The sequence below is a fragment of the Trematomus bernacchii genome, unplaced genomic scaffold, assembly GCF_902827165.1.
Source record: "Trematomus bernacchii unplaced genomic scaffold, fTreBer1.1, whole genome shotgun sequence".
Taxonomy (NCBI): domain Eukaryota; kingdom Metazoa; phylum Chordata; class Actinopteri; order Perciformes; family Nototheniidae; genus Trematomus; species Trematomus bernacchii.
This window is the reverse complement of record NW_022987973.1, coordinates 8545742-8561529: the sequence shown is the minus strand read 5'-3', so window position 1 is coordinate 8561529 and position 15788 is coordinate 8545742. Positions and strand designations below refer to the sequence as shown.

At 40.2% G+C, this 15788-nt stretch overlaps 2 protein-coding genes across 7 annotated transcripts in view; one reads left to right on the top strand and one right to left on the bottom strand.

Annotated features, from left to right (window-relative positions):
- mical2a (microtubule associated monooxygenase, calponin and LIM domain containing 2a) overlaps positions 1 to 8631 on the bottom strand; it is a 32148-nt gene extending 23517 nt beyond the window's left edge. For 3 of the 5 annotated variants that reach the window (XM_034117090.1, XM_034117091.1, XM_034117088.1), the window contains exons 1-2: positions 8446 to 8631; positions 112 to 479 (exon numbers count right to left, since the gene is read on the bottom strand). In XM_034117090.1, the coding sequence (XP_033972981.1) occupies positions 112 to 372 (261 nt within the window). In that variant the 5' untranslated portion in view covers positions 373 to 479; positions 8446 to 8631. Of the gene's footprint in view, positions 1 to 111; positions 480 to 5155; positions 5243 to 8445 lie in introns of those variants that run through there. The other 2 variants (XM_034117092.1, XM_034117089.1) reach the window with 2 other exon arrangements.
- Positions 8632 to 9941: 1310 nt separating this feature from the next.
- dkk3a (dickkopf WNT signaling pathway inhibitor 3a) lies at positions 9942 to 15718 on the top strand. 2 transcript variants are annotated; one of them, XM_034117087.1, is made up of 7 exons: positions 9942 to 10177; positions 10445 to 10549; positions 10636 to 10695; positions 11439 to 11531; positions 13015 to 13159; positions 13250 to 13406; positions 14125 to 15718. In XM_034117087.1, exons 1-7 carry the CDS (start codon positions 9959 to 9961, stop codon positions 14210 to 14212), a joined length of 867 nt encoding a protein of 288 aa, XP_033972978.1. In that variant the 5' UTR covers positions 9942 to 9958; the 3' UTR covers positions 14213 to 15718. The 2 variants fall into 2 exon arrangements, with proteins under 2 accessions (XP_033972978.1, XP_033972977.1); XM_034117086.1 differs by having other exon boundaries at positions 9956 to 10192.
- The last annotated feature ends 70 nt before the right edge of the window (positions 15719 to 15788 follow it).

Sequence of the window (15788 nt, the reverse complement as noted above, 5' to 3'; positions counted from 1 at the left end):
ATATTTACATTTGTCTTGCTCTACACTCTTCAATCCATCATTTTCATCTCCTAGCCTATGAGCAGGAAATATTGTTGTCGTACAGCTGTACAAAAACACATTTAAACGTACCTTAGTGCCCACACAGACTTGGCCTTTCTTGTACTCCTTGTGCAACATCCTCTTGTCCAGCTTACTCCACAGTGCTTGGGCCTTCCAGGAGGTGAGCTTGGCCTTCAGACTGCTGTAGAAAATCTCATTGTCGGTAGGGTCGAGGTCCAGCCTCCTGCAGAGGACGTTGAAGGCCTGGAGGGCTCCCTTACAGGTCGAGGACTGGACGAAGTCCTCAAACAGCTTGCCCACATTGTCCCTGTCCTCCTCCATCTCTCCCATGCTCCCTCTGAAGTAGAGAGTTTGCTGTGCTGAGGCTCCTGCTCACTTCAGCAGTCTCTGCCAGATGTGGCTACACCCTCAGCTTGGCCCGCACCGTCATGCCCAGTCTGTGAAGGCAAGACACATTAGAGTCTGATGTCATCTCATGGCAGAGCATCTCTCACAGATGGCTTTTGGCAGCTGATGTGTTTCCAAATTCTATAATTAGCCTGATTAAATGGAAATGTTTCATTACATTATTTCAATTAAATGGTTTAGGGTTAAAATTGTTACATTTGAATTCAATGACAACACAGCTGTATTTCATCTTCTCCATGACTCAAGCAGACATTACCGAATGATCAAGAGGCTGCTCTGTACCAGTCCTCGGTACAGTACAGTTAGCTTACACCCACACTGACGAGATAACATTTCAAGTAGAGACAAGACAGTGTAGATAAAGACTGGGGATTGAACCAAAAAAAGTTAAATGAGCTGCCTGTCGTTGTCAGACAGCTGCTGAACACATTTACTACATGTGCTTTTTAGAGGCATAACCCTTTACAGAATCAAATCAGTGAAGATCCAACAAGAGGTAGTCACCATAAACAAATGATCAAAACTATAAAGTACAGTACAGTAAGCAGTATATATATATCTTGCGATTGAATTACATCTGCCAAATTGCACTAGGAGCATACATTGGAGTCCATGCCCCCTACTTCTGGCCCTCTTGCTCGGACCACACCCATCTCCAAAGTCAGCTTTCATTTTAAATTTGAACTGCACCTGTTGGGTTTCGTGAGGCTAACTCTGCCATGTGCGTAAAGTTTGGGGGAAAGTCCATTGGCCGTTTACCTCCTTGCCCAGACCATATCTTCAAATGTCACATATTTGAATCACTATGACAACGATGGAACGTTTTTGAACCGCTTCCTGCACTGTTGCAACGCCATTACTATAAAGGAAATCTGTCCACAGACACACACACAGACTCAAAAAGTGGAAACAATAACACCAGTGCATTGTCACAGCTGGCAAAAACATTTATACTGTACGTCTTCAACAATGGTAAAAGTGGTTTCCTTATTATTGCAACCTGCAAGGAATTCAAACCTTTCATTCCTGGTGTGCAGCACTGACCATGGATGAGTAGACCGGAGAAGTATTTGTCTTGTGGTATTTTTGGTATACATTCCAGCTGAAAACCAGACAATGTTTTCAGCTGTAGAGAGAGAGGTCTTTGAAACCAGTTGTAATGCAAGTTCAGACAAACACAGATTAATGAGCTTTGATGGTGTATGCATGCTTCATAGTCCGCCTTCTTCTGAGGAATGTGCCTTTGGTATGATTACATATGAGCCTACTTGTGAAATATACCATTACAAAAACTGACAGAATTAAACACAATACAGTTTAGTATTTTCTTAACTCCAATCAACCATCAAGCAATTGCTAAACCATGCCAGAAAAATCTTTGCCCAAACACTACATTAAAAGTAAAATGTGGAAATGTTCTGCATTTAGCATGCGTGGGGTGGAGACCACAACTTCTGTGAGTTTTGGGACACGTCTGCCTTTGATATTTTAATGTCCCATAGAGCAGGATGGGCAAGGTTAGAGGAGAGGTCAGATTAGCTATGCAGGACTCTAAACAGCCCCCCGCAAATTACGGTCACACCCCACTCCTGGTAGTATCCCGACTGTGACCCGAAACTGCTCAAAGACAGCTTCAGCCAGGGACAATACACAAACACAATGGCTAAGTTAGGAGCTACTTCTGATAATCCTTCAAAACTGGGTCACAACATATTTGATTATGATTTGAATGTGGGGATGTTTTGAATATTGCTCCTACAGCAACAGTGTTTGTCCCCATGCTAAAATTAGCATATTCATTTGCACAATATCCTGCTTGGCTGCGTGTTTGCATCCTGTTTAGGAGAAAGACTCCAACAACACCAACCACCCTGTAGAAATACTATACACCCAAGTGACCCTTAGTCTCTCTTTTGGTCACCTGTGTAGCTTTACAAGCCCCTGACCTGTGGGGAGATACTGTGGAGCCCCGAGGCCTTACACAGCCGACATTCAGCCTCAAACTCGGAGAGCGGACATTCCTTTGCCACGTGCATAGCCCTGCTCCATCAGCAGCCCTCAACACTCTGCTAGCCCCTCACTGGCTCCACCAGCCAGACAGTCACAGGACCACCGCCATCGTTTCTTGGGGGGAATTTATTCAGATTGTCAATGAGTGAGGAGCGATGACTGAGACAGGCACGATATATGATGCAGGTGCTTTAATCTTTCATGCATGGCAGCCGACTGTGATGGGAAAATTGCTGTGTATTCTAGCATGTGGTATGTGGAGTGTTTGGGGCCTACATAATATCTTCTATAAAGCCTCTGTGGAGTCATTACTTTTGACAGTTGAGGTTCAAATATGTTGTTTGAGGTAGAGAGATGTTAACAGAATATAACATATTGTGCAGATAAGCAGACGTACATTTTCATAACTGCTGTCTTTTCACAAGAACAGCTATTAATAACTTTATGTGGACATCATTTTTATTCTAAACTTTGGCCGGTGTTCAATAATCTCTCGAGCATTGGTGGAAAGTTCAAATAAAGACATGTTGACGGCACTTATGCTTTTCCGTTTCAGTCCAAGTAAAGTGGTTAAAAAAGCACAACTATTGGAACCATGTGTTGCACGAGTCTGCGAGGACTAATGAAAAGGTACCACTTACTGTCTTCAGAGCCAAGTCAACGCTCAACACTCAAACTGCATTGTCTCAGACAGAGTCCAATGACTTCACCATCTCGGTCTGACAGAATGGAAAGTCACTTGTGGGCAGACAGAACAAACCCACAGAAAGACTGTAAAAATACAACTAATGACACACGAAGCGGAAAGAATACACACACACACTGCACACACACTATACATCACAAACGAACCATATAATGCTTAAGGGGATCAGAGAGTTTAATAGTGAGCAGGTTTCCTCTTCAAGTCTCCTGTCTGTTTAGAAAATTATCAGATTGAGTTTAAATGACTGTACCTAATTAGGTAAGTGAAGGGTATGGATTAATTTATGTTTCAACAGTGAGGATTGTATTCAGTGATTAACGGCTGTTATAAGCTACACACTTCTGTGTTCGGATACTTTTCGGATATGTATCATTTTAACATTATTCATGTAATGACTTTACTGTACTCTGGCCCATTGCCCACAGAGAAAACTGTCTGTACTTCCAGAAGATAGATCTGTGACCGAGGGTACAGAAATAAGAGAGACAAAGCAAGCTATCTGTTTCTAGTACAATAAAGGGGAATGATAGAAATGTGAAAAATGACCAGTTACACCTGGGAGGTAAAATGAGCATTTAAATAATAAAATAAAAACATGTCTACTTTTAACACACACGTCCCACCACATTCCTGTAAAACATACACATTTTATTTTGATCTTTTTATACACTAATGTGACTCATTATCAGGGTGTTATTTACATAGTGGAGGTTCATGGCAGGGATGAAGATACAGGCTTTGGCCAGCAGGTAATCCATTTTAGAAAGATCGATTCTTGGTTGGTTTTGGTGTTTTTGTTGGATTTTCTATCAATAAATAACTATCCATTCCATTCATATCCCAGAAATACTTTCTTTAACACATTAACATGTGCAGTACATGAACAATCCAAAAGTGCCCACGTGTTTGCCTGGGCTTCATTAGCCAGTCCTTTCTAAATCATACAGTGTGACTCCGACAATGACAAAACTGTAAAGACACTCAACTCTGGGTCGAACCGATGACGCAATGTCTTCATTTGTTTTTGCAGAGCTCATAGCATCAGGCTATCAGAGTACAATGGGAAGCTGACAACACAAGAAAAATATTGGAAGTGCTGGGAAAATGCACATACTGTAGTGTGGCCAGCCAGCAACAGTAATTACAGACTGGACTGAAGAAAACCAGGAAGGAACCCTCTGTAGGCTCGATAAGCAGGCAGTGTGCCTCAGAAAACAGAGCACTCATGGACTTCAGCCGCGGGCTCTGCCCTTCACCCGGCCCCAGAGACCACAGTATTATCACAGCCCTCTGAAACCTGGCTGCATGTTCGGGCAGCGGTGCCAAAACAAAAGATCTGTCACGACGAGCAAGGTAGAAACACTGACAGAACAGATAAGAGTCAGTCAACTTCAGGGGAGAAACCTGTGAGTTTAGACAAAACAGCAGCAGGCTTGTGAAGGCTGCTGTCTGCAGGCCTTCTGCCCACGAGGTGTGTTCACCACATGGCTCCTTCAGAGAGTGATTTCTCTGGACACACTGAGCCCATACTGACGCCTGCCCAGCTGCTGACACAACAACAATTCACTAGAACAATTAATCTGACCATGACTACACTAAAGGAGAACAAAATAATCATTTTGAGGGATATTGGAATTGTGATATTCTTTCTCGTTATTACAGGGACTAATAATCTTTGCATCATTATTATTTTATATCTCTGAAATATAAAGTGTGGTTTGCCAGGATCTCTATCAAATGAACAGTCTGTAAAATATGATTTGTCCATCAGGACTTTCTGCAGCACTACAGTACTAAATTCAGTATGGCATTTTGACAAATATTTCACCTCCTGCAGATATTGGACTAGTCCATTGCAATGACCATAAAAGTCTGATTAATGATTCAGCCCCAACTACACATTCTCATGTGTAACAATTAATATGTCTTATTTTATAAGAATTAACAGTCAACGAATGTACTAAGACAAAGGAAAACAGACTCACGTACCCTTCAGAAGAGACAAACTTGTGAACTTTGATTCTCTTAACCGCCAAAAGTAGCAAATGTAAATCACAAAGGCGAAGACAAGCTGCACACCGACTGACACTGAGGGTCAAAGATCAGTGGGCGTCTCTCATTCGTCCATATCACAGGGGTTGACGGTGCAGACGGCTGTAATACTGCCTGGCAGGAATAGCCGATTCTGTAAGCCAACTATCAGTAAAGCCAGGCCCAGAATAGACATGAAGAGTCATGTTTCAGGCCAAAACAGCACATCACATGAAAAGTTATCAACAGGGCTCGACCCTGTAAACAAAACTATCTAAGATGATAACACAAATGTTCAAATTCCCAATCAATAGCAGACAAACGGTCTAAGGTCACTCATGTTAAACTGTAGCAGGACTTGAAAGCAACACAGAGTAAAGCTTCGCACAACAATAAATAACAAAAACAACACTATGGACTTGCTGTAACATTAGAAGTGTTTTGGTAGTTGAGCGATGCATCATGGTGATGCTCTGAGGAAGAGATACAAAGCCTTATTTTACATTTGAGTGCATTCTCCTTCAGATGCCTCCCTTCCAAACTTCTCCTGCGGAGAGTCTGTTTTCCTGTCTAGATCAAAGCTCAGAGGAGAGCTGCCTCTGTAAAAGTCCACCTCTGTGATTTTAAAGCATGACTCAGATAAGTTTAAACCCTTTTCAGCGTGCTCCTCGCTGACCAGCTGGAACGGGTTAATGATATCCTGCTGTGACTTTACCACAGCAAAGTCTCCTTGTCCCTCCTTCAGTGGCTCTATCTCTAGGGGTGCTATGGTTTAGTTGTTGTATGTCATGACATATCTTGGGATGTAGCAGCTTTGAAGAGAGCTTACATATTGTTTGACCTATAGTTGTTTACAGGCTAGCAGGCAAAAAGGGAACAACATGCCCCACCTCTGCTGGTTCCTGGACACATGTGTCCGTTTTTTAATGCTGTGGAACCAGGAAGGAAACATAATGCAGAGAGGAAGGAGAAAGTTGCCACCTCCCTGGCAATAATGAGCACAAGCTTCCACTCACAGTCTGTTTATCGGGCTGTGTGAAACACTTACATTGTTTGTTTCCATCCACAGCATTACATCCTCACATATCTTTATGAATCAGAAGTATTGTACTGATTCGCTCACTCACTAGGCCTTTCATTTGTTGAAAAATAACTTGGGTATCCACCCGCTGATTTGGACCAATTTTGAAATGGATGGGTTCAATAAGTTTCATGAAAATCAGGCCAGCAGTTTTTTTTTCTGTTCTCCTTGTGACAAAGAGGAATTGAAATCATTGGCAATGGTAATTTTACAGTAGGACTGAAGTAAGCACAGAGACTTGTGGGATAATCTTGCAGGAGACTTTAAATGGAATAGATTGCATCTAAAAGACGAGGTATTATTTTGAGGTTTTCTGTCATCATAATTTAGGCCTCGATGGCTTTTTTTTTATCTCCACACTGTTTTTAAGTTAAACTCCAGTAAAGCTGTTAATTACAACCTAAAAATAAAAGGCTGGCACAGGCATTGGTAGTTGTAAGCTACTGAAGCGGTGCTGATGCCATGGAGCTCTTTTCAAACACTCCGCTAACAAACAAAGTCTGTTTAAAAAATGTGGAAGTTTGTATGGACTGTCAATGTCAACTGAAGTTGTTTGATACACCAATATCTCATGGTGGTTACAGGGAAGTCCAGGACATTAGTTGTATTTGTTCGTACAGCCTTGTGATCTGCAGATGTTTGTATGTTCTCTCCGCTCTAGGGTGACTGTGTTTGTTGGAAGGAGGAGAACATGATTCAGAGTTAAACCTGTAATCACTGGGCTTCAGAACAGAAGCCTTGCAGCTACGTCTACAAAAAAACACTGTTGATAAACTATCGCCAAAAGAGTACTTGTCTCTTGAGAAATACACTGTTGACATTGTCTTTCCATATATTTATAACATAGCACATGAATTACAAAAAGAAACTAGGAGGGGAATTCCGGTAAGAAGAGAATACAGTGGTTGCTGTTTGCGCAAAGAGGTTGTTGAACACCGGGAGCATAAATCACATGCACCATCAGTGTTTAGAATAAAAATGTTAAGGACGATGTTTAGATGTTAGCATGTTCACTGGCAAAATCTTTCTGCAATAAAATGTGGATTTTACAGTCTGATATAAGGGTAAGCTGTATCCTAGACAGTGTTAGAGTAGACAGGAAATGATTGCTCACACAGCAATGGGAAGTAGAGCTCAGTTTGTATGACTCTGTTGACCCTCCTTAAAAATGTTGCCGAACAAATCATGTATCATCTTACAAGATGTATGAGTCACACACCGGACTGAGTTCCTGCGGTATGGGGAAACGTGGGAGATATACAAGCTTTTTTTCTGAATGAATGGGAAAAAAACAACATGTTTTTTCCTGCTTCATCAAGAAACCGGTGTTTATCAAAAATTAATCTGTGTATTTGATCAATAACAGTGGCTATGTTTCCTTGCCTGTAGACACACTAGAAAACATTAACAGTAGCAGTTTCTGTTTAAGCTTCATTCAGTAACCCGACAGCACCACACCTTGCTTTAATATGCAGGAGGAGGGCTTTACAGTGTGAAAGCTGGTGGAGTCAAAAGAGTTTATGAGCCTGTTGATCGAACAGCTTTTACTTGGAATTTAAAAAAACAACAACAACCAAAAGCATTGTCATGGGATTACAATAATCTGGATGTACCTGTTCCTTTGAATTGACAGACAAACTGTGAATCCAGTCTTGAATGGGTTGGCCGGGAGGCATGTTTGAAAGTCAGTGATGTATGCCCCATGTGATTTATAGCATAAACATCAGCATGACAAAAATGCAGGTTACACAAGTGGAGATAACCTTTGTGTTATCACGTAACAGAGAGAACCCCAGAAGATACCTAACTCTTCTCAGACAGCGTCCTCAACGCGATTATATTAAAACACGAGATTTAACACGTGTTCATTAAACTTCCCCAAAAAAATGATACCTTGCTTTAAAGCCACGTTTCAGAACAAACTGCATTTGCTCGTAATTAGCTTCCTAGTTGATACAAAGAGTAATACCGGTGTAAACTGTGGGTTACTTTGATAAAACAGTTTAAGCGACAACTTGTAATACAACATTGCCGGTCATAGCCAAAATCTTGATGGAGTTGCAACCGCAGGTAACATTTTCAAATAAGGACAACACTGAAGTGCTGTCAGGTGTCTCAGTCACTTAGGAAAGACATTACAAATAAGGTGTAAAACAAAAGGACTTGCCACATATATTAGAACTCTCCTTCTTTCCAGTGTTTTTGGTCACACGCCGTCCTGAAGTGTGTGTGTGAGCAGTGTGTCGGTCCTCAGTCCCTGACAGCAGGCAGCAGTGTTTCTGTGCAGCTCTATGGAGCAGCTGGGTCCAGTGTTAGAGGGCGGGGCTCAGGACACATCCCTGAGCCCAGCTATGCAGAGCAGCTACTGGGCTGCTGTGAGTTCTCTTTAATCCAGAGGATCCACACTTCCTCATGCCAAACACATAGTTCAATACTTATCCGACCACCCGCAGGTCTGATAGCCTGCAGGACAAAATGACTACTTACACAACAGGTTGGATTCATGGGGTTTAATCATAGACTGTATTAATTTAAACTGACTTTTTAATGTTAGAAACTGAATAAAAACTAGATTATTAAATCCTTACTAACATGTTTGTAAAAGCCTGTTCATGAGATTAAACTGAAATGTCATGTTTATGAATTGTATGAAGAAATATCTTAGACTCAGGCCAAATAAGTGGGAATATAAAGAGTGAAATGTATTGCTGATACAATACATACCCTTTCAGGTGTAGTTCCTCATTTTTGCGCCTGGGCTGCCTACGTGCCCGGGCCACTGTCAACACATTACACATTTTACAGCGTGTCAGCAGAAACTACAGTCCACGCAGCACATGGACAAAAGCATTGAAAATCTGAAAACGAGTGGGCAAAAAATAGAGACCCTGGTCTGAATATCTTTACCATGAAAGCAAATGTCGCCATCTTGAGGTCAGGCTGTGAAACTACAGGAGACTAGTTAAGACTCGGAAATACGTTGAGCCCATAGACTGTATATATAAAGGTTGAGCCCCGGGGGAAATTGGAGTAGGCCTACGCCAGTGGCTTCGATTGTAAGTTATTGAAACATTTTAAATAAAAAAAAAAATAAAAAATAGTATGTCAAATATGTTCGTTGTACTTCAATACATAGTATTACAATACAATGAAAACAATATATATAAAAACGTTTTAAAAAACGTAAAACCAGTGTGTTGCACGGTTAAAATAGTATTATTGCACAGGGCATAAATGTTCACCAAAAGTAAGAAAACACATTTCCTCACTAACCCATGGTAATTGTGATTTAGTTTGTCCACGTTTTAGATCTTTAATTTTTCTTTCTTGTTCCTTCTTATCCTTAAACATTTTTCTACGCAATTCAATGGAGATTGGTGAATTTTCTTTTTAATTCTCACAGCATTTGAACATGTTGGAAACAGTGCTTTAACTTCAGAACACACGTTTATGTTTGACTGAAATAGCCACTTTGGCTAATTTATTAATTACATTTAGAAACGATTTTTTCATATATTCCAGTTTAAACCAGCTTCAGCTATTGTGAGTTGGTACATGTTTAAGAGACGTTATGCATGAGGTGATGACCTCTCCGTGACGGATATCAGCTGTGGCGCTGTTTGTTTCTCAGCATCACAGCCACACCCTCCTCACAGTGCAGCAGCAGCAGCAGCAGCAGCATGGTGATGAGGATGAGGATGGGGATGCAAGTCGCACTGCTAGTTTTGGCTCTCACGGCTGTCTGCAATGGCATCCTCCCTGAGATAGTGAACTCAGGCATCAGTCACATCTTGCTGGATAATTCGGTCCAGGGAGGCACGGAGCAGGACAGCACGTTTGTGGAAGTGGAGCAGCTGCCAGAGGATCTGCAGCACAAGCCTGAGGATGCGTTTCATCAAGTAGGCAGACAGTTGGTCAGCATCTAGTTTTTACATGACATGGCATTATTTCACTGCTCACTTCAGATCAAAACTGTTTATTTGTATACATTGTTGGCTAGTATAATGAGATCATTTTAAAATGACTAAAACACTTCTATTTTTAGTGAGGAATAGACAGTTAAAAAAAAGCAGCAGCAGTGGCGGAGCTAGAATATGGGAGTGACTTCTTAATGCATAATATTACCTAAAATCTGTGTCTGATCATCTCTCCAATTCTTCTTGAAGGACAACGAGAGTGACAGTTCCAGCCCTCATCTCAATAACCTTCCTCCAAGTCATCACAACGAAACTGCTTCTGATAATGAATCCGTCCACACCTCAGTAGAACGGGTACGTTTAAAAACAGTAAACAAAAGTGAGATTGTGCTTGTTTCCCTTTGTGAATGAAACCTAACAGATGTCCCATCTTCACAAAGGAGACGAACAACATTACAACAGACGCCCAGTTCAGTGACCTGGGGAACAATATTGATAATGTAAGTTTTTCCTATTTACCTATGGTATTATATAATATGGACCAGAACACACATCTCTTTAAGTAAAAAAATTACCAATATGTCTTAATGTCTGCCAGCATTAAACAGCCATCTACTTGGGATAATGCCCAGCTGATAAAAAGTGTGTGTAGGATGTGCAGTGTTTTCCTGTAATTATGCAGTGCTTTTTTCAAAGTGCTGACTGGCTTTTGGGGGAATTCACTTCACGGAAAAGCTTCCTATGCAAGTTACCATATTGCATCTTAATAACTTTTACATTTTTATTTTTAGAGTTTGTTTAACACACCAGATAAAAACTATTACCTGAATGACCTTGTCAGAATAATAATGATGTGGATCATGACCTTAGCATATTGCAAGTCTATATTTTTATTGTATTACATTTTTTTTTACTTTGTTTAATGGCAGAAGAACTGGATTCTGTTTACCTACTGTACGTACTTTGGGACACTAGTCTATCCCAGTTTCAAGAGTTAAAAATAAAACTCCTTAGAAATATGAGGCAGCTTTAAATATTCAATAAAGAGTCACATGATAAACTGATGGGTGGGCAGACATTTTAAGACGGATATTTGCTTTGCATATTTTACAATAAAATGTATCATTTGAGTATTGATTGATTTGAGTAGATCATCAGGAAATCACTCATGTTCATGGAAACATAGACAACCTTCTTATTCCATGTGTTGGAGTTAGAAGTAAATCCTCTCTCTTGTGTCTAGGGATGCAGTGCTGATGGAGACTGTGGGAAGGACCGATATTGCCTTCATGACACACACAACTCCAAGTGTCTGCCTTGTAAAGCAATCGATATGGTAGGTGAACTTTAGTTACATTTATGTAGACGACTGCACTATTTTGGTATTTATTTTCTCTAAAATGTTGCTTTCAAACACACACACACACACACACACACACACACACACACACACACACACACACACACACACACACACACACACACACACACACACACACACACACACACACACACACACACACACACACACACACACACACACACACACACACACACACAGTCCCTTCCAGCAGGCTGGGGTTTCACTCGGACTGCATTGCAGCGTGTCCACAAGTGTAACCGGAGTGTGTTGTTTGTGAACACTCTGTCCTATGAGGTGCACATGAAAGAACATCATGTGTCAAGGTTAAATATGAGCTCTTCTTTACCCGCTGCTGTCCCTCTCAAAGGACGTCTACAACTAAAATAATATCAGTAATGAAAGTCTTCTCTCTAGAGAGTCAGCCATTGGTTTTATTTAAGACTACCCTACTGCTGCTTATTCTGTAGTGTCTTCATTGGATGAACTGTGTAGCAGAGAGAAGCAGTGCAAAGAGATGAAGATGCTGGCAGTCTGCCAAACACCGATACAGTGTACATTGATAATAAATACATAGAGGACAGGATCTGTGTCTCGTCAAATATGCTGCACTGGAAAACTCTGCATTGAAATAACCAGAACACTGTTGCCCGTATCCCCAAATTAACAATTCATAAAGGTTGTGTAGGAACACGTTCTTATCTTACTGCTATCAAAGACCAGGTGACCCATGTATATTTAATTCAAAGAATTAGCAGACCTCACGCTAGGGATAATTATTGTCATTCACAGGGTGAGTTTCAGCCTTTTTAAATGCATGCCATGAGCTAATCTTTGTGACTTTTAAGACACCTGTGTCACAAAGATCATTTGATTAACCTACTAACATCTTGGCTGTTTGCTGATATCATAGACTGTATAGGTAATCCCTGTGTAAATGCAAGGTTAGGAAAATTAAAAACATTGATTGACTGAAATTATTATTGCAGAGAAAAATGTTTTCTATACACCAAATGCAGCTGCCCACGGCGTATCCAAGACTTGTATTTCAATCCTTTATTAAAAAAAAGATAGCCCTGATGCATGCGGTACGGTGCAGCTGCAGTTAGCGGTTATAAATTGTTATTTTATTTTCCTGTCATGTTGTCTGTACATCAATGTTTTCTTTTTCTTATTTTTCCTTGTGTCCATTTCCTTGCGTCTCTACATCATATAGAGCCATCTAGTGGTAAAACTTTGCATTTGGCACCTGTGAGTTTTTTTGCTTTTTTTTTAAGGTATTTTCATTCATCTCATTAACTAAAGGTTACACCCTGAATAAGATGTGTGTGCTCACGCATTGCCTATTTATTAATGACACCATGAAATAGCAATTTGATTAAGGTTTTCATAACTTTTTGTCAGAAGAGTGCTTTTGACCTTTCTGCTTTTTTAAACAATTTTCTCTCTTTTCTCTCAGTCCTGCACTAAGGATAAGGAGTGCTGTGGGGACCAGCTGTGTGTATGGGGTCAGTGCACTGTGAATGCAACAAAAGGAGAGGCGGGCAGCACTTGTGAACATCAGACCGACTGCAGCCCGGACCTCTGCTGTCTTTTCCACAAAGGTACAGTTCAGCACACTGTTCACTGTATGCTGCTAAACTATTCTCTGCATTCTCTCGCAACATGTATCTGTGTGTTGTCCTTGTGTTCAGCGCTGCTCTTCCCTGTCTGCTCGACCAAGCCCATTGAGCGTGAGCGCTGCTTTGGAGCCTCCAACCACCTGCTGGAGCTGCTGTCCTGGGACGTCCAGGACGATGGACCCAGGAAACATTGCCCCTGTGCAGGAAATCTCCACTGCCAGCATCTGGGGTGAGTGAAGTACATATAATAGCATATCATTGTTTTTGAGTAATCTATTCTCATAAAATCATTACAAAATGATATTAAAGGAATCTTTCACCCTCTGAGTTATCATTTGTTTATAATTACGCACCCAGTGTTACCTTGAACTGTATTTTTGTCCCATGCCTCCAAGGTGAATAACACATCCAAAAACGGAAAAAAAGTATTGTATGAATTAAAGTAAATGGGGGCAGCGTTCAACAACAGCAAAACTACATCAAACATCCTTTTACAAACTTCCACAACGTGTGTTGCACAATCCAAGTTTGATTTATATCATCATATGTTCACTACTTTCAAAACATACAGCACACCTGCTCCAACGTGACTTTTTAAGTGTATGACATAGTAAGGTTTAGTGAAAAAGCTTATGTTTTGGAAGTAGTGATTATACAACTGAATAAATTAGACTTTATGAGATTATATTGCACAAGTTTTAGTTTTGATATAGTTTTGTTGTTATTAAAGACAGCCTGCTTGTACATCAGTTAGTAAAGAGTGTTTTCTCCCTTTTTGGATTCTTTATTCACGGCGGAGGCACTATAAATAAATGTTTTCTTCAATAACTAAAGGACACACGGTGTAATGACTCCATTTCAAAACGGTATTCCTTTGAAGCTTTATATGCATTTTACTAAATGTCTTTATCCCCAATACTACACTGAGGTGCTCTGCTTTTCGACAGGCGAGGGTCCATGTGCCTAAAAGGAGAGGACTCGAGTGAAGAGGACCTGACAGACAGTCTGTACTCAGAGATAGACTATATCATCTGACCCTGGGGTCCCCACTGACTCCACAGCTTTGTTGCAAAGAGCATTAGCACTTTCTGTTTGCCAGCTTAATCCAAAATGGTAAAGATACACAGAAATCATGAATATGAACGGAAATATGATTTGCTATTATTTAGACCTGAGGATATAAAAAGGTACTAACAAAAAACAGGAATCATTATATTTGCAGTCCTGTGTTGATAATATATTCCTCACTACTTAATGCATCATCTTAACATCAACCCTTATCTAATGTCACAGCCATTCAATGGACAGTAACACAATACATCTTCTAGACACTGCATCTCTGTTGACTATTCACCTCACATCAGCTTTTTCTTTCATCTATGACATATTTCAGCTGATATGTTGAATTAGCAGCACTGCATCTTCCTAATTGAGACCAAACTAATACTCCCAGTTTGCAATACGAATTAACTAACTATGCACCAAGAATGATGCACTGTGTACTGAATAGTAAAAGAAAAAAACAGTATCACAGGAGCATGCAATGTATTACGTGTAGCTTTCAAGACTCCCTTGAGCAATACTTGTGTATGTCAGCACTCTGTGAAAGTATTAGGTTAACATGTAAATAGACAGTTGGTCATATTGCCACCCAGGACGCTCATTTGCATCCTTGTCTGATAAAACCTCAGTTTTGTTTGAGAGTAAATCTTATCCTGCTTAATATCAATCCCCTGAAGTCGTTTGTACCAAACCTCTTTTTCCTCTTCATTTTCCGTTAGCATTCCTGATGAAATGTTTTGGTTGCTTGATCCTAGCAATATCTGCTAAGTACTTATTATATGGCAGAGTGACGACATATACTGTACGCACAACAGGAGGAAACACTGTCCAACATGCCACGTTGTTATATATTCTATCTATATCCACTGTATCTATATATATTAATTGTGTAATGTGCTTTTCTTGTGTTTATGTTTTTTCCTTTTCTATCAACTTATTTTAATTGTCTTTCAAGCAATATCTCATATGCAACAGCGTGTCAACATATCAGATGTTGGTTCAACACAACTGCTTATTCAAGTAAACTAATTCAACTATTGTCATCTCGGGACTTGGACCTTGTTTGAAAATGTAACAAATCCTGTATTAGCACCAATAAATCGTGTGGTCTGAATACATTTATATTAGTTCATTTGTACTTTTCTGAATTCTCATCTATTAAATGTGGAAATATTAAAATGACAAAGCAATAACTGTTCCCTAACAATCACTTATCAGCCCAAAGATCTGTATCATCTCATCTAAAGTTATAATACTTTTATTTAATTTTGAGTTTTCATGTTTATGTGTGTTATTTCGGATTACCTAATAGTTTGTTAAAAATCAAGTTTTGATTTGTCAATGAGCTGTTGTCCACGCCTGTATCTCCAGCTAATGTGTTACACCTCATGTATGTGTTCTGTGTCTGCCATGTACAATGTGACTCAATATTTCAGCATCCCGACAGGAGGGTGTGAAACAAATACAAGCTACAACTGATGTGAGTGTGAGTACAGCTGTTGTACTAGGAACTTGTGCGTGATGTTAACTTACAAACAGCTCAAACTAT

Coding starts and splice junctions, on each gene's coding strand:
- dkk3a (XM_034117086.1), top strand. CDS start 9,959: ATGGTGATGAGGATGAGGATGGGGATGCAAGTCGCACTGCTAGTTTTG. Junction 10,550..10,635: donor TCCACACCTCAGTAGAACGG/GTACGTTTAAAA, acceptor ATCTTCACAAAG/GAGACGAACAACATTACAAC. Junction 11,532..13,014: donor CTTGTAAAGCAATCGATATG/GTAGGTGAACTT, acceptor CTTTTCTCTCAG/TCCTGCACTAAGGATAAGGA.